At 35.6% G+C, this 21,730-nt stretch overlaps 2 protein-coding genes across 11 annotated transcripts in view; one reads left to right on the forward strand and one right to left on the reverse strand.

Annotated features, from left to right (window-relative positions):
* SCLT1 (sodium channel and clathrin linker 1) overlaps window positions 1-2,755 on the reverse strand; it is a 286,704-nt gene extending 283,949 nt beyond the window's left edge. For all 3 annotated transcript variants that reach the window (XM_055086225.1, XM_007112647.4, XM_055086226.1), the window contains exon 1: window positions 2,247-2,755. In XM_055086225.1, the coding sequence (XP_054942200.1) occupies window positions 2,247-2,280 (34 nt within the window). In that variant the 5' untranslated portion in view covers window positions 2,281-2,755. The remainder of the gene's footprint in view (window positions 1-2,246) is intronic.
* A 147-nt stretch (window positions 2,756-2,902) lies between these two features.
* The window catches only part of C7H4orf33 (chromosome 7 C4orf33 homolog), a 75,076-nt gene continuing 56,248 nt past the window's right edge, over window positions 2,903-21,730 (forward strand). For 2 of the 8 annotated variants that reach the window (XR_008617918.1, XM_055086229.1), the window contains exons 1-8: window positions 2,903-3,427; window positions 4,486-4,536; window positions 6,840-7,019; window positions 12,304-12,493; window positions 14,929-14,989; window positions 17,347-17,398; window positions 17,550-17,749; window positions 19,590-19,744. Coding sequence is in view for 7 of the 8 variants with exons in the window: in XM_055086229.1 (XP_054942204.1) it covers window positions 12,313-12,493; window positions 14,929-14,989; window positions 17,347-17,398; window positions 17,550-17,749; window positions 19,590-19,695 (600 nt within the window). In the remaining variant the exon portion in view is untranslated. Of the gene's footprint in view, window positions 3,428-4,485; window positions 4,537-6,839; window positions 7,020-9,242; window positions 9,255-12,303; window positions 12,494-14,928; window positions 14,990-17,346; window positions 17,399-17,549; window positions 17,750-19,589; window positions 20,382-21,730 lie in introns of those variants that run through there. The other 6 variants (XM_028492304.2, XM_055086228.1, XM_028492303.2 and 3 more) reach the window with 6 other exon arrangements.

Below are 21,730 nucleotides of genomic sequence, written 5' to 3' on the forward strand. Positions count from 1 at the left end.
ATCAAGACAGTATGGTACTGGCACAAAAACGGAAATATAGATCAATGGAATAGGATAGAAAGCCCAGAGATAAACCCACACACATATGGTCACCTTATCTTTGATAAAGGAGGCAAGAATATACAAGTCCCTCTTTGAACAGGTCCCTAAAGACTATCAGGTCTCCCTTCTCAGATGGAGGTAGAAGAATGGTGTACTGTAAATATGCTAGGACAAATGAAAGGAGGCCCAAAATCAACAGAAGGCAATGAAGAGAAGGTCAGAGGGAAGTGGGAGAAGGGCAAGCCTTCTACATTTACCTGAAATGGTGTTCAGCTGGTCAACTAATGGGGTCACCCACCAGCTCTACCTGGCATATGAGGTCCAGTTAAAGGAAAAAAGGGGAAGTTCACAGACGTCTAACACTCATTCTCATCTCTTCATGCAAACCCTACCATTCCATGCTCCAACTTCCTGAATAAGCAGTTATTTCAAGCCTCCGAGCCTTTGCTTCTTCTGCTCCCTTTGTCTGAGGATTCCCTTCTTCCATGTCCTTGTCTTCTGGTGAACTCATTTTTCAAGAAATAATTTACTATGCTTCCATCGTTCTCTCTGGTATTTGGACTTCAGTTTTATTTAAGAATTGTGGCTGGTGAATTCCTCTAAAACTCATAGTTTATGAGTGCCTCAGGAACTCTCCCCACCCCAACCAAACTACTCAACACCAATTCTTGTCCCACACCACTCAGATGGTGGCCAGCTAGTCCTCCTTATGGGATAAGGGATATTCCCACTTCAAACCTAAGAAATAATGCTAATGTTATAGTAACATTATAATGTCATTAATGATTTTAGATAATATAAACTGTGCACTTAATATGTGCTAGACACCATGCTAAGTGCTTTATTTGCATCATCTCATTTAATCCTCACAACAACCCCATGAGGGTTATTGTGCTATTATACCCATTTTACAAACGAAAAAATTGAGGTATAGAGAAGCTAAGTAACTTGCCCAAGGTCAAAGACCTAGAAGGAGAGCTAAAATATGAGCCCAGACAGACTGAATCCAGAGGCTGAGTTCTCAGCCACTGGTCTATGATGCTTCCAAAATGGAATGTACCACTTTTTTCCTACTTTCTCCATTGCTCAAGCAAGCCAAAAGCCTGAGTTGCCCTGTACCTCTTTCTTCCAAATCCCTTAATCTCCAATCTCACTGAACCTATCTTAGTTCACTTCTTACCTGGATAATGACAATTGCCTAACTGCACTCTGCTATAATGCATGTTCCTCATAACAGCCAACTGGGCTTTTCAAGTAAATCACAATCTGATCGGTTATCTCAACTGAATTCCTTTCAGTGATTCCTATAACCTGTGCAATGGTCCAAACTCCTGAACACACAGCAGACAAGGTCCTTTACTATCTAGCCAAATTCTTTCCTTTCAGCTCCATTTGCCATTTCCCTATATACATCATATTCTAATCAAACCAATCTTCTTAAAAGTTTCTAACAAAGCATATTCCTAATCCCTTCAATGTTGTAAATATTGTTCTACTCGACTGCACAGTTCTTTATCTAGTAAATTTATATTAGTGCTTCAAGTTTCAGCCCAAATGGCACCTTCCTTCACCACAGTAAATTATAACCGTGTAATAGTTAATATTTGTTTAGCACTATGTCAGATACTATTCTAAATCCTATACATATTTTAACGGTCATTTAATCATTTGAACAACCCTGTGAGGAAATTGAGGAAAAAGAGTTGGCAGTTGCTTCCACTTCAGTGTATTTATGGAATTTATATACTTCTCTCCTCAAATTAAATTCTTGAGGGTAGAACAGTCTTCCTCATCTTTGTAATAGCTATGCTGGTATAGCGCCTGACACATAATAGAAACAGGAGGAGTTCAATGAACATCTTTTGAACAAATGGGCAGAGCTGTGTCTCTAGGTTCTAACTGCAGACTTGGAAACTCTTCCTGGCCATTAGCCCTCTAATCTCTCCGGAGCATGCGAGGAGCATAACAAACACGCATGTAGCAGAGTCCCACATAAGCTTAAGGAACCTATCAGTATTTACTAAACGGTTCTGCTGAAATGTATACATATCCTCATATACACCATCAAGCTTTTTCTGCAGTTATCTTCTTTTAAGTTTTTACAAATTTCCATGCACCCAACAAGCATTCAGAAAATATTAGTCAACGATGACGACATTAAACATTACATATAAGAATTCTAGATAAAGGAATGTGGAGCTTACTCTGATCTCGCAGAAAGTCGATTTCTGTGGCCATTTAGATACAATTTGTTTGACGCTTTCACCACCTTTACTTTTCTTAAAAAGACACAAAGCTCGCTGTGCGGGAAAACAAATCTAAAGCAACGCTTCGGAGGTTGTCTACCACTTGAGCGGTGTAATCAGCATCCTACTCACGTGGCGTCAACAGCCCCGCCGCACCTCCTTCTCCCGAGTCCCAGCCGAGTCCCTCGCTCAAGCGAGACACAAGATTTCAGGTTTGCTGGGGACCCGCCAAGTCAATTCTGTTCCACGTACACCCGAATCCCAGCCAGGTGGGACCAGGGATGTACAGGCGTCCCGCGGGTCACTCGGGGTCGTGTTGGGCCACTCAGGAGAGCGCCGAGAGAGCTGGCGGGCAGCCGGGTGGCGGCGTCCTTGGCGGAGCGGGGAGCGACTGCAGTACTGCCGAGAAGCCCGGGGCAAGCAGCGGAAGTCCACTCGGCCCGCCCTGCGACTTTGAAACCGGTGCCCCAGACCGCTCCTTGGAGACGGTGACGCCGGCTGCGTCAACACGCAGGCGTCGGCGCTTACGTCATCGCGCTTCCTGGCGTTCTCTCACGCTATTGGTTGTCTGTCAAGCGACGGTCGCAGCTGTGGAAACCTGGATGACAGCCGGCTGAGCCACCTGTGTGGCGGCGGACAAGCTGGTGGGCCTGTGTCCTAGGATGGCTGGGCCCAGCGGTTTTTTCTGTTTTTTGTTTGTTTTTTTTCTTTTATTCCTTTTTTAAAACGAAAACCCCAAAAATGTAAACATAGGTAGGGCATTAACTACATATTTTAAATGCCCCCGTATCTTTGTTATCTAACACTTCCGGAATGGGAGAACTCGCTGGCCAAAGCAGATGGTTGGAAAGTACGTAGGTTTCTGCGTCTGCGGTCTGAACCCAGACTGGCGTCTTCAGTCTACCTCCAAAGCTGGAGGATTCTGGGTATGAATTTGGTAATCCCCAAAAACTAAGTACGTGGGTCTTTGGAGAAAGGACACAGCTGTTGTTTAAATAGTTAACCGCGTGGCAATAAGACATGTAGTTAGAAGTACTCCAAAGATCCTGCAAATTCAGCAGTTATTTCTTTAGAGATAACTTTGATTCCTCAAAAAAAGAAGGAAAGACAAATTCACATTTTTTGCAAGAAATAATGAGGTAAAACTTTACATTTGTATACCGATTACAATCCCCATCTTTAAAAAATGATTATGTCTGGATTTAAAGCTCATCATTATTTTTAGAGGAAATTTCAGTCCCAGCAATCAAAACATTAACTTGAAGCCAGCCACCAGTTTTAGTGCTTTTTAATCAAATATGTGTTTTTATGGGTTGAGGTAAAGTTTCTAAATAGACATGTCATAGAAGTAGTAAATTTAGCTTTCTTTTTAACAGTTCAAGAAGTTTTTGTTTGTACTCATCCTGTTATATAAACAAAGTAATGTTAGCAGAATGTATTCAGAAATTTTTAAAATGCGTCCAGCTGTATCCAGTTAGGTATTCGAAGTCCTGTTACGGGTTTTCTCCATACTCACTACTAAGAGAATGAGATGGACCTTCCCCTAAAGACTGGTTGTTACATATGGAGGCACATCTAATAACTATAAAAACTTTAATTTAGCTTTGAGTTAGTGAAGATTGAACTTGATCTGGTTTTTAGTGGCCATGAAGTTAACACAAAAACTTGTTGGAAGGAAAAATTGAAAGTGCAAACTCCAACTCTTTTTCGAAGTCAGTGTGTGGCTTTTTCTTCAGGAATGTCTCTCTGACTCCCCAACGACTTGTTTGTATCTTCCCCTACAATTTGAACCTTGCATACTGTCATAGGGTGATTTAACTTGGCACCAAACAAGTAGTCATAAACTTAACTCTACATTTACACTAGAAGTTGATAAGATATTAGTATGGGTGAAAGCAAACAGTACTTTCTGAATGTAAATGATGAGGTGGTCTTCACATTGCAAAAATTAAATATCCGAAATTGGAATTTTTATCTCTGTACTTGAATTATTTGGCCTAGATGGTCAAGGTCAATACAAACTATATAGTTTTTGAGTTTTGAGGTGTGGTGGTTTGTTTGTTTGTTGGTGCCTTTTTTTGTTTTTTTTTTGGTTACAAGATTTTTACTGGTTGAATTTTAATGAAGTACTTTCAAAATAATTTTCATCTGTAAGAAACAAAGTTGCTATGATTTCACTTATCTTCATCCGCTCTAGTGTTCTTCTTTCTTAAAGCTTCCCTTCTGTTCTCCACCCACTTACCCCAAGGTAGGTGCTTCCTTTGTACTTACTTCGTGCTTCTTCCTGCAGTGTCTATCATATTGTTTTGTAGTTTGACTCCAGGCTCCATCATAGTACCTGGAACACAATGAGCACTCAATAAGTATCTGATGAAGGAATTAATTTAAAGAATGTGTGTGCATAGGAAGTATCTATTACTGTAATAGAGTACAAGGAATGAGAAGGAGAGAAAAGTACTTAGTATGTGTTTAACCATTATCTAGTCACTAATTCATGTGTTTTATATTGATATATTTCTGCAATAAGGAAAGCCCTAAAAATTAATAGATTTCACTAATATTAATTTATGCAGTAAATTGACATTGAGTACCAAGTACTGTGGGGAAAGCATCATGAAGAATACAAAGTTGGATGTTTAAGCTAGGATCAAAACTTCTTTTTAACATTGTCTGATATTATTAAATACCATAAAAAGTGATTTTTTAAAAACTCTTAATAATTATGTTTATTTGACCAACCAAGAGAAGGATGGCCTAGAAATTCAATCTCTCTTTTTAAGCTTGTCTTTTTAACTATTATAATTATTGTAGTAAAAAACACATAACATGAAATCTCTTAATTTTTCGTGTCAAGCACAGTATTTGTTAACTCTATGCACATTGCTGTACAGCAGATCTCTAGAACGGTTTCATCTTGCATGACTGAAACTCTGTACCTATGGAACAACAACTCCCCATTTCCCTCTCCCACCAAAAGTGATTTTTATAAAACAAAAATAAACATTCTGTTAAAACAAACACAAATGTTGTTTTTCCCCCAAGAAAGTTTTTTAAGGTATGTTATAAGAAGAATATATTTAGGCTGAACCATGTGAAATTGTTGATTTTTTCCAAAATTTCATATGCCTTAGCTTAATATTTTAACTGAAAATATCTGAATAATGGCAACACCCCAGTGTAATATCTGCTCTTGCAGACTGGGAGAAAATTACAGTAACTACTTAAACCTGTAGAATATGCATGCTCTTCTCAGAGTAGCTGTGACGCTCAGGTGTAGTGACTCCTTGCTGAATTAAACCCATAGATCCTATTAAAGTTTTGGTAACTCTCAGCAACTAGGACACAGAGCAATTCTATTTGGAAGCATTGTAATTCTGTAAATTATTACCTTTTTGTGAGAAGTTTAATACTTTATACATGATTTAGTTATTAATTTATCCTATAAAACAATAATTTCACATTGCCTTGGGAGAAAGAGACACTAAGAAAATAGGCTAAGTGGTGCTGAGAAAACTGGACAGCTACATGTAAAAGAATGAAGAACACTGCCTAACACCATACACAAAAATAAACTCCAAATGGATTAAAGACCTAAATTTAAGACCAGACACTATAAAACTCTTAGAGGAAAACATAGGAGAAACACCCTTTGACATAAACCACAGCAAGATCTTTTTTGACCCACCTCCTAGAGTAATGGAAATAAAAACAAAAATAAACAAATGGGACTTAATTAAACTTAAAAGCTTTTGCACAGCAAAGGAAACCATAAATAGGACAAAAAACAAACCCTCAGAATGGGAGAAAATATTTGCAAATGAAACAACAAAGGATTAATCTCCAAAATAGACAAACAGCTCATGGAGCTCCATATCAAAAAAAACAAACAATCCAATTAAGAAATGGGCAGAAGACCGAAACTGCTAGGATAGTTAAGACTGAAGCAACCAGAACCATATCTCTAGAGCACTTAACCATATTCCGTGATCTCAAGGGTCAGACTAGCCTGTCTGAGAGTCTAGTTTTCTATAAGAAAACCACCTCAGAAACAGGTAATTTTAATGATTTGAACAGAAAAATGTTTTCTTTAGGCAAACCTATATACTTTAATAATAATAATCTTTTTTTAGTACTTACTATGCCCTAGGCACTGTTCTAAATACTTTATATGTATATTAACTCATTTAATCCTCACAAAACCTTGTAAGGTAGCTGCTATTTTTTAAATCCCTTTTACAATAACTTGCTGATGATCAGCTGGGAAGTGCCTGAATTTGGATTTGAACCCAGGCAGTCTGGTGCCAATGTTAGAATCGTTGACCACTATGTTTATACCTCCCAGTAGGATAATATAATTTGCAGCTAGGATAATATTATTTACAGCTAGTGTAATATAATTTACAATTTTTGCTTATATAGCCAGTTAGCCTTTAGTTACATTCAGTGAATTATTGCCGGATGTGTTCTATTGTAATCTTATGATTCACAGTTGATTTTTAAATTGTGCAACAATTTTAAATATTGCTGAGTTACCCTTCCTTCTTCCTCTAGAAAACCGCTCAAACTTCTGTGGAACGATTAAAAGTCTTCAGACTTTAAGGACCAGCGGTAGTCCTTCAACAGGTCCGCCAAGTCCCTCCCCCAGAGCGTGCGGGCAGCGGGGCGGAGCCGTAGGTCCTTTGACCTCGGCCGCAGGAAGCAAGCGAGTGTTGGCCCGAGAAGAGATTCCCGGTCTGTGTTCCCTCCTTGTCAATGCTTTCTCCACTCTGTCGTTCCTCCCACCTTCTCCTAGTCTTGTTGGCTTTTTCTCTTGCAACTTATTTTTCAGCTGCTTCTCCTGGCGGCACAGTTTCCTCTCACTTTCAGGCTGACTTCCTCCTCTCTCCGTTTCTCTCTTAAATGGACGCGGGAGACGGGGAGTGGGAGCGGGGAAGATGCAAACTGAAAAAAAATCATTTTTGTAGAAAACTGAAAAAAGTTCGTGAATAGAAGATTTGGAAATTTTCCTCACAAAACGTTCAGTTGAGAAAACACATTTTCCATGACTTCCTTTTAACCTTTGTGGAATTCTTTTTTTTTTTTTTTTCCTTTCTAGGCTCTTAATGCTCCGGGGTTCCGTCTCCTTTTTGTTCCTTCATTTCCTTTTTTTTTTTTTTTTTTTTTTTTTTTTGCGGTACGCCGGCCTCTACACTGTTAGGGCCTCTCCCGTTGCGGAGCACAGGCTCCGGACGCGCAGGCTCAGCGGCCGGCGGTCCGCGGCATGTGGGATCTTCCCGGAGCGGGGCACGAACCCATGTCCCCTGCATCGGCAGGCGGACTCGCGACCACTGCGCCACCATTGAAGCCCCCTTCATTTCCTTGTAAAGGTCTTCCCATAGTACAAGTAAAGAATGAAAATAATTATTTTCGACTTTTTTTGATGAGAGAATAATTTGAAGAATAGAAGTTAAAATGTGGAAAAATACAGATTAATAATAAACATTCTTTTTAAGAAAGTTTACACAGCCAACATAAAAATTGTATAATAGAATGTTCACCTTGAATGAATATATTCTTTTAATAATATTCCTATTATTCATTCTGACTTTTTAGAAATGTTCAGCATATATAACCTAAGGGAGAAAAGAGGTCGTCACTATACTGTTTGAGAGATCCAGCTTAAAATTAGACTTTAAAACATATTTTTAATAATGTACTTTTGAATAAATACATGTCTATCATAGTATAAAATTCAAATAGATTAAAAAAAAAAACTGATACCATTGAAAGTAAATCTTGCTTCCTCAGCTTTCTCAGGCAGATAATCCCCTCCAAAGAGGCAACCACTGCTACACTGGTTTCTTGTGTATGCTTCCTGAGATAGTATATGCATTCACAAGCATATATGCTAATAGTCTTCCTTTTTATTAAGTAAATGTATACTTTTTGCACCTTGCTGTTTTCACCTAATATATTTTAGTTTTATATATAGAGCTGCCTCACTCTTTTTAACTGCTGTGTGGTATTTGCTTGTAAGATATAGCATAATTTATTTACTAGTTCTCTACTGATAGGTATTTAAGTTGCTTACAATATTTTGTTATTCTAAACAATATTACAGTAGATATCTTTATAACTTATGTCATTTGAATATGTACAGGTGTAATAACTCCTAGAACTAGAATTGTTGAGTCAGAGGTCATTTGCATTTTTTATTTTGATAGATATCGAGGGATTGCTCTTGACAGAGTCTGTGCCAATTATGCCCCAACAGCAATATATTGATTGTTTCTCAGCGTCCTCATTATCACAGCATTTTATCAAACTTTCTGATTCTTGACAATCTAAGGGAAAAATAGTAATTTATTGTTGTTTAATTTGCATTTCTATCATTATTAATGAGACCGAACATTTTGCATTTTCTTTCTGTGAGCTGGCTATTCATATCTTTACCCATTTTTTTGTTGGGATGGTCTTTTCATTATTGATTTCTAGGAGCCCTTTAAACTTTAAAGAATTTAGTTATTTGTCTGAACTATGAGTTGCAGGTATTTTTTCCCAAACTGTCTTTGATTTTGTAATGGGGTTTTTTTGGTGGAGGAAGGCAGCTTTTTGCTTTTTTAAAAAAATGTTTATATAGCCAAATGTATCAGGTTTTTTTTTTTTTAATGTCTTCTGGGTTTGGGATTATATCTTAAAAGGCTTTTTCTGCTCTAAGATCATCTTTTAAAAACAACCTGCCGATTTTTACTTTCTTGATTTTATTTGGTTTGATTTTTATGTTTATATCTTTGATTCATTTAAAGCTTAGTTTGGTGTAGTGATCCAACTTTATTAAATTGGAGAGCAAAATGAACCAACTGCTAATGGATCTGGTTGGTTAGGACGTGAGTCCTGGTTGATTAGCTACGTGAGAATCATCCCCAACTCCCCATAGACTTTCTTACACTTTATTTCTCCACCACCTGCTATGGTGCCCGAAACAAAGTGAGTAGCTAATAAACCTTTGATAAACTAATTTGAAAGGAAATTTCTAGATATGATGTCTTATCTTAGTTATTTGCCATTGTTCTAGTATATAGTATTGAAAGAGATAGTGATACCACTAACAGTTGATTTCTCCTGCATAAAATCTTAGAATCATGAAATTTTAGATCCAGAGACTAGAACAGTTATTCACTCCACAATTAAATAATAAGTTCCTGTTACTTACAGGCATTCTAGCTAGGGATGGGGAGAAAATAAAACAAGTACAATATGTCACGTAGTGTAAGTGCTGTGAATCAAAACAGCAGTGTATGGGCAATAGAGAGTGACAGGGAGTGGAATGCTGCATGGATGCCCACTAGCCCAGGTTGTGAAAGACATTAATAAACGATGTCTCTACTTCGTATGAGCATGTGTGCAAACAATGAAAATTGAAAGGTAGTGGGGGTTAAGCCTCCACAATCCTAAGTGTCCCCAGGGAGCTGAAAATCAATTGTCTCTGTCTGGGTCCATGTTATCTTTAGATTAGATTGTAAACTAGTGAGCAGGCCTATAATTTTTAGGTTGATTTTATTATATTATGCATGCTTAGATTGATTTGAGTGTTCTTTAAGCAAATTAATAAATTTGTTGTTCTGATAAGAAACTTAGGTCATTTTATGCAAAAAGCCAAAATTATATTCTACCCTTGGGCATGTCAGCCATGGCACTCTTCCGTACTAGTGGAAGTCTAGCTGATATTTCTTGCAGTAATTTCCAGGCAATATTCAAAGAAATCTTAGGAGAAAAGGCAGAAAGAACCAGTAGAAAGACTTAGGTTTTCAGTACCTTATACTGCCAACAAGAGTAGCTCTGCTTTCATCATTTATCTCTTCTTATCTTCCAGTTAAGATTACATTTTGACGTAATTTGAAGCCATACTCTGACCATGACCCATCATGTGTGCATGGAAATGACAGGCCATTTTTAGGAGCACATCACTGCATATGGTTTAATTCCATTTAGACATAGAGACGATGGCCTAAAAGAACTGGGAGTTGAAAATTCCATGGTGGAAACCCACTGATTTGGATAGGGATCCCTTTAATGTGTGCAGCATTTTTTTGTGGATATGCTGGTTGCATGGAGGATTAGTGAATCAACCAAAACTTCCTAGTCGCTGAGCTATATTTTCCCAGGATTGTCAAAAATTGTCAAGCCCTAAGTTAGGAGCATAGCATATTGGTGCCAGAATCAGATTTAATCAGCATTTCTAACATCTTGATTTATTCTTATTTCTTCCTATATGCTCCAAGAGGGTACTTACATACCAAAATTTGTAGTAGAGGGTGATATATTTATTTTGAAGAATGTGCCTTGATATTTCAACTAAAGAAAATAAATTTTTTATTGAGGTATTTTATTCCAGGCAAATCAGGACTCAATTCCACATAAGTCAGAATCAGTTTATACAGTCTTATCACTCACTGAGCTTATTTCAGTGATGAAGAATATAAATTGCTGAACATATCCTCTTCTGAAATGCTGTTAGTTGCAAATGGGTTGCAATACCAGAACTATTTTTTAATTTTAGAAGTTATCTATTAAAATTTCTTAGCATATAGTGAAAACTGAGAAAAGCTACATACTTTACAAAAAGGTTTTTGGAGATCTTGGATTCTGTATGTGACACAGAACTTACGTATTTGGATCTCCCAGTGCTGGGCACATAGTAGGTATTCAATTCCTATTTGTTGAAATAAATTTATTGAAGTATATTTTTATGAAGCCATCACATTATATACCTTAAATATATATAATTTTTGTCAATTATACGTCAATAAACCTGAAAAAAAATGTTAAGAAATAAATTTATTCAAAATGTAAAGCTTTATTACTTGCAATAAAAATAACATGAAGCAAGGAAATGCATTCAGTGACTTCAGGTAAGCGAAAGTAGTCTGGAAATACCATCATTTACAATCAAGGTTATCTTTCGGACAAGATGTAAGGACCTAATATAATTTAGGGGAATCCATCATTCCCAAAATAAGGTTTTCATCTGTTTGCAGATTCCTGAAATGTCTTCATCTGGGAAAGCATGGCTGACATTGGTTCGGTTTCTTGATTTATTAGCTATTTGACCTTGGACAAGTCTGTTTCTTTGTTTGTAATGAGGATAGTAATAGTTCCTCTACAAGTTTTTGTGAATTAAATGAGATAATGTTTATAAAATGTTTGATCCATAGTGTTCAACAGAACATAATTTTATTAATATGACTATGTCCTTCCGTTTAATCCTTAGAGTAACAACTTAAAATGCAAATACCGCTTGCATCAGATGTACTTAATCTATTTCAAAGTTTAAATGGTAGCAGATTTTGTTCCCATATTTCAATTGGAGAAAAGGGATTAACCGAGCAAATGGTCATTTAACACTTGAAATATCAAAAATTGAAAAGGCTAAGAAAAACCATACCCTGAGACTAGGGAAGACAATATTAAACTCTGCCTGCCTTCAAATGGTTGAAGGCATTCCCACCCTCCACTCCCACCCCAAAAAGAAAAGAGTTTTAGCCAAAAGAACAGGTGTTAACAGCAATGCTTGCACTCATTTATAGAGATTTTGAAAAATCAAATTGAATTTTACTATAAAGATCTTGATTCCCAGGGGATCCAGTAATTCATCTGCACATTTTACAATAAGACAAAGGATGGCATATAAACTCATAGTGCTAAGAGTTGTTAAATACATGAACAGTTTGCAGTGGATTTAATTACAGTTCTTAAAAACTATTTTGATATACTCTTTAGTAGGTAACTCGAGGTGGATCTAGACTTAAAAGTCTTAAAGCTTTTAGGATCCAACTACCTATTTTATAATAGAACTCCATGTCCATGATTTACCATAACACAAATGGCCTTTTGACTCTCAGAACCTTGTTCTTGTCACTCTGCTGCCTTCCTGCCTTTGAAATTTGGCTTTGAAATTTTCATTTCATTTCTTTCTAAAGGAAACATTTGTAAATTGTTAAAGAGGTTTTTTTTTTAAAATATTTTTTCCCATTAGAGTCTTCAAATGGATTTTAAGATTGAACACACTTGGGATGGTTTTCCAGTGAAGCATGAGCCAGTGTTTGTCAGGCTGAATCCAGGTGATAGAGGAGTGATGATGGAAGTTAGCGCTCCATTTTTCAATGATCCTCCAGCCCCACTAGGAGAACCAGGAAAGCCTTTCAATAAACTGTGGGATTATGAAGGTAAGTGGAAGTACTATATTTTATTGCAGACATAAATCTTTTTATAATAACCTCTCATAGAACTATTATTTTATCTTGCTGTAAGGAAATGAGTGCTTCTGAGCAACTGACATGTGCAGTTTCTGATATTTCCTACCAATCTCACACTCTTGACTTTTTCACGTTACCTACGTGACTTCGACTGTATAACTAGAACAGTGAAAATTGGCAGTTACAAATCCAGATTTTTAAATTGCTACTATATTTCCTTCCTTTATTTCTGTTACCTATTCTAAGAAGAGTTCAGCATTTGTTTTGTTTTTAAGTATCTTCAAATTGCCACTTTAATCTTATAAACCTTCTTTATGGAAGCTTTGGGGTGTTTCACTTATTATGAAAACACCATTAACTTAAACATGAAATGTCGTTTTTATTTTATACTGGCAAGTAATCTCACACATTAAGTGAGGGCTAAAAGACCGGCCATAAAATTCTAGTTTCAGGTGTGCTGTATGATCACCTTCTAATGAATCCTAATTAAGCTACCAAACTTTATCTTTCTTAAATAATCTTTATGATGCCATTTCCTAGGTAGCAAAGCATTACTGTCCCTAAGATAAGGTTCAAACCCTTCCCATAAGCTTCCAGGGTACTCCTGAATCAAGCTATCAGATTAAACCAAAAGTTCTTGGCTTCCCAAAGGCTGATAGTCTCATTCGTGCATATTCTCACTCATGTACCTTTTCTCATTCTAGTCCCCCTGCCTCTAATGCACATCATTCAAGGTCTAATTCAGGTTTTATTTCTTCAAAGAAACCTTTGGTGACTCTTCTAGTCCATACTAACATCTACTTTCTCTATACCATCTATATAGTATGCATTTTGTCAGTGTTAATCTATCATATGTTAAACATATGTTGTCTTTTATTGTTACAGAACTCGTATATACCAGCTTCCTGGTGGTGTACACACTAATGTGAGTTATCTACTGGAGGCACTATAGACACCAAACTCAACAAGTCCTAAACTCAACTCATCCACTTCTCTCATAAACTTGCTTCTTTCACTAATTGCCCAATCTCAATCAATAGCACTACAATACATCGAATCACCAAATGTAGAAATGTGAGATCTTTCCACAATATACTTCTCTCTCACTCTCCATATTTGGATTTATTTGTTAAGTCCTGTCAGTTTCACCTCCTAAATGTTTCTCTCATTTATTATCTCTTCTTCATCCTACCATCCTTGCCATAGGTAAAAGACTTTAAAAGGAACAATAATACTCTGAGTTGTTGGTGGGGCTTATATCTATATCTTAGATATTTTATTATTATAAAAAATAACACATGGAAAACTAGAAACAACCTAAATGTCTATCAATAAAGAATTATGTGAATAAATCATAACATTCTATAGAAGAATACTATGCAGTAATTAAAAAGAATTAGGTATCTATATGCTGTACAGTTGTGTGTGTGTGTGTGTGTGTGTGTGTGTGTGTGTGTGAAAAGCAAGTTGTAATCAGAAAATGATTCCATATATATTTTTTTAATCTATGCAGGTAAAATAGATTATGGAAGGACAGAAGAATTCTGATAGGTTTTAGAGCAAAGTGGGAAGAAAAGGACTTTGACTTTTTACTTACATATATGTTTATGTTCTTTTAATAATTTAAAAGAAGCGTGTCACTTTTATAATTATACAGTTTTTAAAATAAACATGCTCAGAAAATTTCAGGAAATTATAAAGAAAAATCACTCACCTGTATTCCACCTGTCAGAGATAACCAACCATAACATTCTTGTGCATGTTTTGCAGGCATCTAGGCACAGGCATACGTGCACATTTTTGTTTCATGTGCATTTGGTTATTGCTCTGCAGCCTACTTACCAAATATCATGGATATCTTCCTATATCAAAAAATATTTAACTGCATATTTTATTTTAATGACTGCATTATTTTCTATTACATGGAATACACAGATTCCATAATTTATTTAACATGTCTCCTATATAATAGGATATTTATTTATATAACAGGAGATAGCAATTTAGACCATTTCTTTTTGAGTAATATTGTACTTTGATGAATAGCATCTTATTTCTTTTTCAGTTGTGTGATTATTTCCTTAGGATAAATTCCTAGAAGAAGATAACTAGCTCAGAGTCTGTGTGATATGTTCATTTCTTTACAACCTCACCAGCACTAGGCTTCATTAATATTTTTATTTTATGGCAATCTGATACGGGGAAAAAAATGATGATTTATTTTCTATGTATTTTTTTCTTCCAGGCAATGTCTATTTATTTTATTTTCCCCTTTTCCTAGTGATGATATAGCTTTAATTAAAAATAATGCATTAATTCACTTTATATTCTAAAGGTATAAACAAATTATTTATTGCTGAAGCAAAATTAAGTTTCTCAATATGTCATATCTCTGTTTTCAAAAGTTGTGGAAGCATTTTTCTTGAATGACATAACTGAACAGTATTTAGAAGTTGAACTTTGTCCGTAAGTATAAAAACTTTCTTCTAACTCACTACTACATATTTTGAACACATTATTTTCTAATTATAAATCATATGGATATAGTAAAAGCTCACTAATTCTAGTTAACTAGTCAGAATGCTAATTTGAATTAATCTGAATTATATATAATTCCTTATTTTGAAGTAAATGTATAATGTAGAATATATAAGGTTTTGAAAATATTATGTTGATACTATTTTCAATTCACTAATGTAGTTGGTTTTCTAATAAATTTGAAGTTTTTTTGCAAAATAAAAAATTATTATAAAACTCATTATGTACTCTGTAAATTTGCATTGTTATATATTAGCTATTTAGAAATAAAGGGAGGCATATTCATTATTTACTCTGTAAATTTGCATTATTATATATTAGCTATTTAGAAATAAAGGGAGGCATATAGGTATAACGAATTGAACTACTTTATGAAAATGTTTCTTTTAGGGGATTCTTTTAATAACTAGATTAAACTTTAATTTTATATATTACATAATTATGTATTCATGTATTCCTTCCTTTATTTATCATTCATTTACTGAGTGTATACTATGTCACTTTATGTTCAGTGCCAAGGATAAAAACTAAATCACACATGGCTTTTCCTAGACTTATGGAAAATATTAACCTTGGACTCTCTTTGTACAAATTTAACTGGTCCTTGGGAACTCTCTATCTGGTTGGCAGGTTTTTTCCTGTAGAAGTCAAAAAGTAAATTTATACCTACCTGTTATCTAAATTATAAGAAATTTTAAGTTAATATTTAGTAATGAAATATTTCTTTGTATTTCCATTACTCATTTAAAATGACATTTAAATACTTCGCAGCATCTGTTATCTAGTAGCCTTTGTCCTCTTGTAGACTGAGCAGAGTCCCAAGCAATTGATTTCAATGAGATTTTAGATATCATTTTCTTTTCCCTTATTTTGATTTCTTGCTAATGCTCATGTGGAAAATACAGCTGTTCACAATTATGTTTTTCAGAAGAGTAATTATATATCTTTGTTACCCTTCAACTAACATGCCAAAATCTTTTATTGAAAAATATGATTAATTCTTGTAAACTGTAATGTGAGGTAAGAAAATTTCACCATACACGTGAGGAACCTAAGGCAAATAGGTTTATAACTTGTCTAGAAGATAGTCAAGAACTTGGATCTGCTAGAATTCTAAAGTTACATCCTTAGTTTAAATTTTTAGATGATAATATCAGTTTATTTTTATAAAGTGATGACTTAGCATAAGCTACATCAGATAATTAGATTATCTTTTGTTAGGAAATTATTCAATAACCATAATGTATAAAATTAATAAATTCTAAAAGTTTGTTTTTAGGTACATTAGGACAGTTAAGAATCAAGAATCATGGTTTTGCTTCAGGCAATCAACTCCTGTGACAGTTAACCTCTAAGAAAGCAACTTGAATATGTTTGTTTGAATTTTTAAGAACTTTTATTGTTCTTAGGATATTCTTAAGGTTGCATAATAACAATAAAAAGAAGCAGAGAACGTTTAAATGGAAAAGAATACTTGTTTTCTGTTAGACTAGTTTCTTGAAGGAAATCCTTCCTGAAAAGCTCCCAACAGACCTCTGTGTCAAAATGTTTAGATATAGTCTTTTCCAGAGACCGTAAATTTGCTTCATGTAACTATTTGAAATCCTTTGATTCTTACTGATATGGATTATGCTCTCTTATTAGAATTTTCTTTTGGGAGTATGTTGTGCTTCTCCTTGAAGATGTGACATCAGTGTCAGAACTAATGGTTGAAAGCAGGAAAACACAGCAGGCAGATAGGTGGAGGAGAGTTGTATGAGAAAATAGTTACAAATTAAAGTCTTCAACCTGTTAAGTAGTTTTAGACAATCTATATTTTTATCTTCCATCTTCCTAATGAGCTTCAAGACAGTTTTCTTATAGAAATAACCTTTAATATGTTTGTTGGATTTTGACCTGGAAATTGGTGCCAGCTACCCTTAGGATACTTTCATTTTTGAAACGAGTTTTATTATGAACTCCAGATACCCCACCCCTTTTGCATACTTTGTATCATCTAAGCAACTGAAGTATTTCATATAGTTTCCTATTTAAAGAATATAAAAAGGAGTCTGAACATGTGTAGCTTTATGCATTTGACGGCAATTGCCTGGAAAGTGTTAAACTCAAAGAAGCCATTTTTAAGTAACTGAACACGCTGGCTGTCCCTGTAATTATCCAATATTCATATTGCATCTTTTAATTATTTGGAAATTTAGTTACAAGCATACACATGGCAGATATGAAGGATAGTGAAGAAAATAATGTTTGTTTCAAACACTCATGAAGAATTTTAATTTTGACAGCCATGGACAGCATTTGGTGCTTTTACTCTCTGGAAAAAGAAATGTGTGGAAAGTAAGTAAATAAAAATATGAGACAAAATCCTTAAGTGTATAAGATAGATAGATAGATAGATAGATTTTTTAATGTTAATATATACATATTTAAATGTTATTATATTATAAATATGAATTTACCTTTTGTGTTTCACATGTTGTTTCTGTAGCAAGAACTTGATCTATCATTCAAAGCGTCCAGAGAAGAGACAAAATGGGAAGGTAGAGCTTATCTTCCTTGGAGTTATTTTCCACCGAATGTGACAAAATTCAATTCATTTGCAATTCATGGATCAAAAGATAAAAGAAGCTATGAAGCTCTTTACCCTATACTTCCACATGAGCTGCAGCAAGGACAAAAACCTGATTTGTAAGTAGAAAATAAATGAAAATATGTCCCAGCTATAAGAGTTTTTAAAAATTAATTCTTGGTAGAGTAGTAGTAACATTTTTGGTCAAAGAAGACACATGTAAAAGCACCAAGTAGAGTCCTGTGTTTCCTGATGGTCTTCAGTGAGTATTTGGCAGACTGACTTTGCACAAACAGTCTCTCTCACCGCTGTCAATAGAGCACTTAGATTTCCATGGCAGTGTGAGAAAAGTCTTGCTTAGTGAGTATTACTACAACTGGCAGAGAAGTGTGGTTGTAAGTTTATTTAGGATCCCTTTCAGAGCTAAATGGCCAGAGGTATCTGTGTTTCCTGGTGTGAGCAAAGGGTTAATAAATCCTTTCCCCTGCTGCTTGAGAGTCTGACATTGTCAACTCTCTAGTTCTCTTCTCCTGGTAACCTCATAAGGATAAAAATGTCAGCTGTATTTCTAGGCAGCATAGATGGAGACAGCACAGCTTTGGGATTTCCCTTTAACAGTAATGTTCTCTGTGGGGACCCTAGAAGCTATACCTAGGGAGTTAGTGCAAGAAATACTGTCTCCTGTTGGACAGCGGACATACAAGCCAGGAGATCTCCTATGCTTTCCCGTTTTGAGTCTGATCTCTTTGCACCTGAAGCTGTCACTTAAGGAGAATGTAGCCCTGGCCAGACTTATGAATGCTTCATGGACCGCTGCAAACACTACCAGCTCAGGGAGGAAAGCCAGCCACTGTCCTGGGGCAAGCTGAGATTCCCGCGCTATAGCGCGTACTCAAGTGGCCAACGTAGTCTGTGAATCTGCGTGTTTAGAAAAGCCTAACAGAGACATCCTAGTGGGCTTTGCACTCTGGTACACAGAGTTCGCTGCCTTTTCACCCTTGGAAAGTGCTGCACTGTTCTCCTTCTCCCTTGCCCTTCCTGTCGTGCTCTTACTCTGCTGTACTTGACTTTTTATCTCTTCTAGCTTATTCCTTTTTTCTGCCAGATGCATTTTTCCCTTTCCCCCTTGCTTTTCTAGGAAAAGCCTCTTTCTCCCTTTCTGTCTCTTATCCTTCACTGTTGTTTTCTTAACTGCTTAATCTGGATTGACTAAAACTGGCTCAGCCTGGTCAGATGGGCAGAGTAGGACAGGAATCTAGATGTAACTCACCCAGGGCTCTCATATCAAGATGGCATGTTTCTCTGGCTCTTCACAAGCTAATGTATTCCTGTATTCAGGCTTCCTATGTATAGGTTATCGGAGGCTTACTCCAGGTAAAAGTATGATTATGCCATTGGCTAGGCCGGAGTGATTTCCTACAGAGCTGAGTTCCATTGCAGCACTTCTCATTAAACCACAATAGAAAGCTTCCTAATGGCTAAATGGTTTTCTTAGAAAGAAAAGAACTAGAATTAACCCTCTTTTACATAAACCTGCCTTGCTTTGGCAAAGGAGTCTGTTCTTTAATCTGTTGAGCTGAAACTTTTAAAAAAACAGTTATTTACATAACTGATATAAATCATCAAAGTTTGAATATGAAAACATCTGTAAGAGTATAATATGATTTGTTTAAGGCTAGATGGAATGAGTCAGGTTTTCAGGGTTGGTTTTTGTTTCTCCCTTCAGCTGTGAGGGAGCTATCTGCAGAACTGAAAGGAGAGTGCTTTGAGATATGGGTGAATATTTTCAGAGTTGAATGATTGCTAGAGTGAGAAAATTGTACATGTAGAATACATCTTACCTTTGATATTCTTAAAATAGAATGTCCTATAACAGATATAACAAATAGCCCTTCAGGACAGCTTTTTCACAAATGCATAATTCATTTCAATTCCAACCATCTTTTTCTCTACATTTAGCCATCATCTGGAATACTTCAAGCCTTTCAATTTTAACACACTGCTTGGAGAAGAGTGGAAACAACCAGAGTCAGACCTGTGGCTAATAGAGAAACCTGATGTGTAGGACTATAGTAGATGACCATATCAATCATTTCTTCTCTGTACCTTTTAAGGTAAACTAATAATAAGTATAATCTCTTTCAAGATACCATGAACACATTTCAACAATGAAAAGTTCATAGAGGTCAGTGAAAGTATATAGTATCTCTGTGGAAAATTGTGTATGAATTAACAAGAAAGTAGAAAGTTCATGTATGATTTTATCTATAAAGTGAAAATGTTTCTTGGAGTCACTTAGTCCAGGAGCCATCATGCCAAGGGGTTCTACCATCTGCCTTGCAGCACCATCACCCCACATATCCCGGACTCTGTCAACCAAAATCAATATTTCTCTTCCCACTCCCCTAAACCTCAGCCAGCTTATGACTGAACATCTTATTTACACATTTTTGAACTCCATGATAATGTATAATAATTCTTTACTCAGACTCCTCTGTCCATTTTTGAAATGAATAGAAAACAATGACATATTTCAGTTGAACAGGAGATGCACATCTGCTAAGGCATTATTAAAATACATGTGCTATTTAATTAGCTGTATTTCCTGTCTCATGACTACCTTTCTTCTGTAGAAGAAAGTGGAATGATGTAGTCTTGAATTCGGGCAACAGATTCTGCTTTCATTTACAAATAAATGACATTTTCTTAATGCTGTTAAACAAGATGTCAAAATGTCTTCATTTTATTTTATAAACATCAAACACTCCTGGTCCATAATTTTCAAGTTTTGTGTTATAATTCATAGCTTGAAGCCATCAGTAGATTATCTATGAACTTCTCCACCAAACCTGGTCCTTTACCACCATTCTTAACTCAGAGATTAGCAGTCTTACAGAAGAAGAACCTTTATTACTTGTACAGATACCTAGTTGCCTACCCAGCGATATACTTTTTCCTCTTCTTCTTTGCTAACTCTTTTATATAACTTGAATTTTTAGGGGATTTTCTCAAAAACTACATTTACTCATATTCCTTTGCAGGTAGAAATGACACTGTAAAACAGTTTAGGTCAACAAGATTTAAGTATACAGTGTTAGATGGGCCTTCAAGAAAAGATGCCTCACAGATGAGGGACTCTGCTGCCATGTACCTTTTGTCCTTTGCCTTCTCTCTCCCTTTTTCCTGAATTATAGAATTGATACCCGAGGTAACATGCTTGCTCCATTGTGTTAATGAGGAGACAACCCAAGAATAGCTCAATAGCAAGATAAAGGAGCCTGGATTCCAAACAGCACAATAGAGTAACATGTCATATCTGGACTGCTTCCTACAGATTTCTTTATAAAGAGAAAATATAAACTGCCTAATTTGTTTCCACAAATCAATCTATAGATTCAATGCAATCCCATTTAAAAAAACCCAGAAGGCTTTTTTTTGGTAGAAATTGACATGTTGATTCAAATTTTATATGGAAATGTGAAGGACCTGAAATAGCCAAAACAATTTTGAAAAAGTACAAAGTTGGAGGACTTACTACCTGACTTTAAGACTTATTGAGCTTCAATAATGAAGAAAATATGACCTTGCATAGATTTAGACAAATATATCAATGGAACAGAATGCAGAAACCAGAAAAAGAACTACATATAGTCAATTGATTTTTGACAAAGGGAAAGGGTAGTCTTTTCAACAAATTGTGTTGGAATAACTGGAAAAACATGAAAAGAAATTAACTTACCTAACAACCTACAGGAAAATTAACCTAATTGTGACTGGTAAAATGAAAAAAGTTCTAGAAAAACTGTTCACATTCAAGGGTAGACAAAGATTTTTTTCAAATAGGACCTAAAAAGCACTAAAAAAAAAAAAAGAGAAATTGAAGTTCATCAAAATTTAAAATTTCTGTTTGTCAAAATCTTCCATTTAAGAAAGCAAAGAGGCAGTCCAGCAATTCCACCCCTGGGTATCTATATCTGAAAAAAAAATGAAAACACTAATTCAAAAACTTACATGTACCCCAATGTTCATAGCAGCATTATTTACAGTTGCCAAGATATGGAAGCAGCCTAAGTGTCCATCAACAGATGAATGGATAAAGA

Source organism: Physeter macrocephalus, chromosome 7, assembly GCF_002837175.3.
Source record: "Physeter macrocephalus isolate SW-GA chromosome 7, ASM283717v5, whole genome shotgun sequence".
In the NCBI taxonomy this organism is placed as follows: domain Eukaryota; kingdom Metazoa; phylum Chordata; class Mammalia; order Artiodactyla; family Physeteridae; genus Physeter; species Physeter macrocephalus.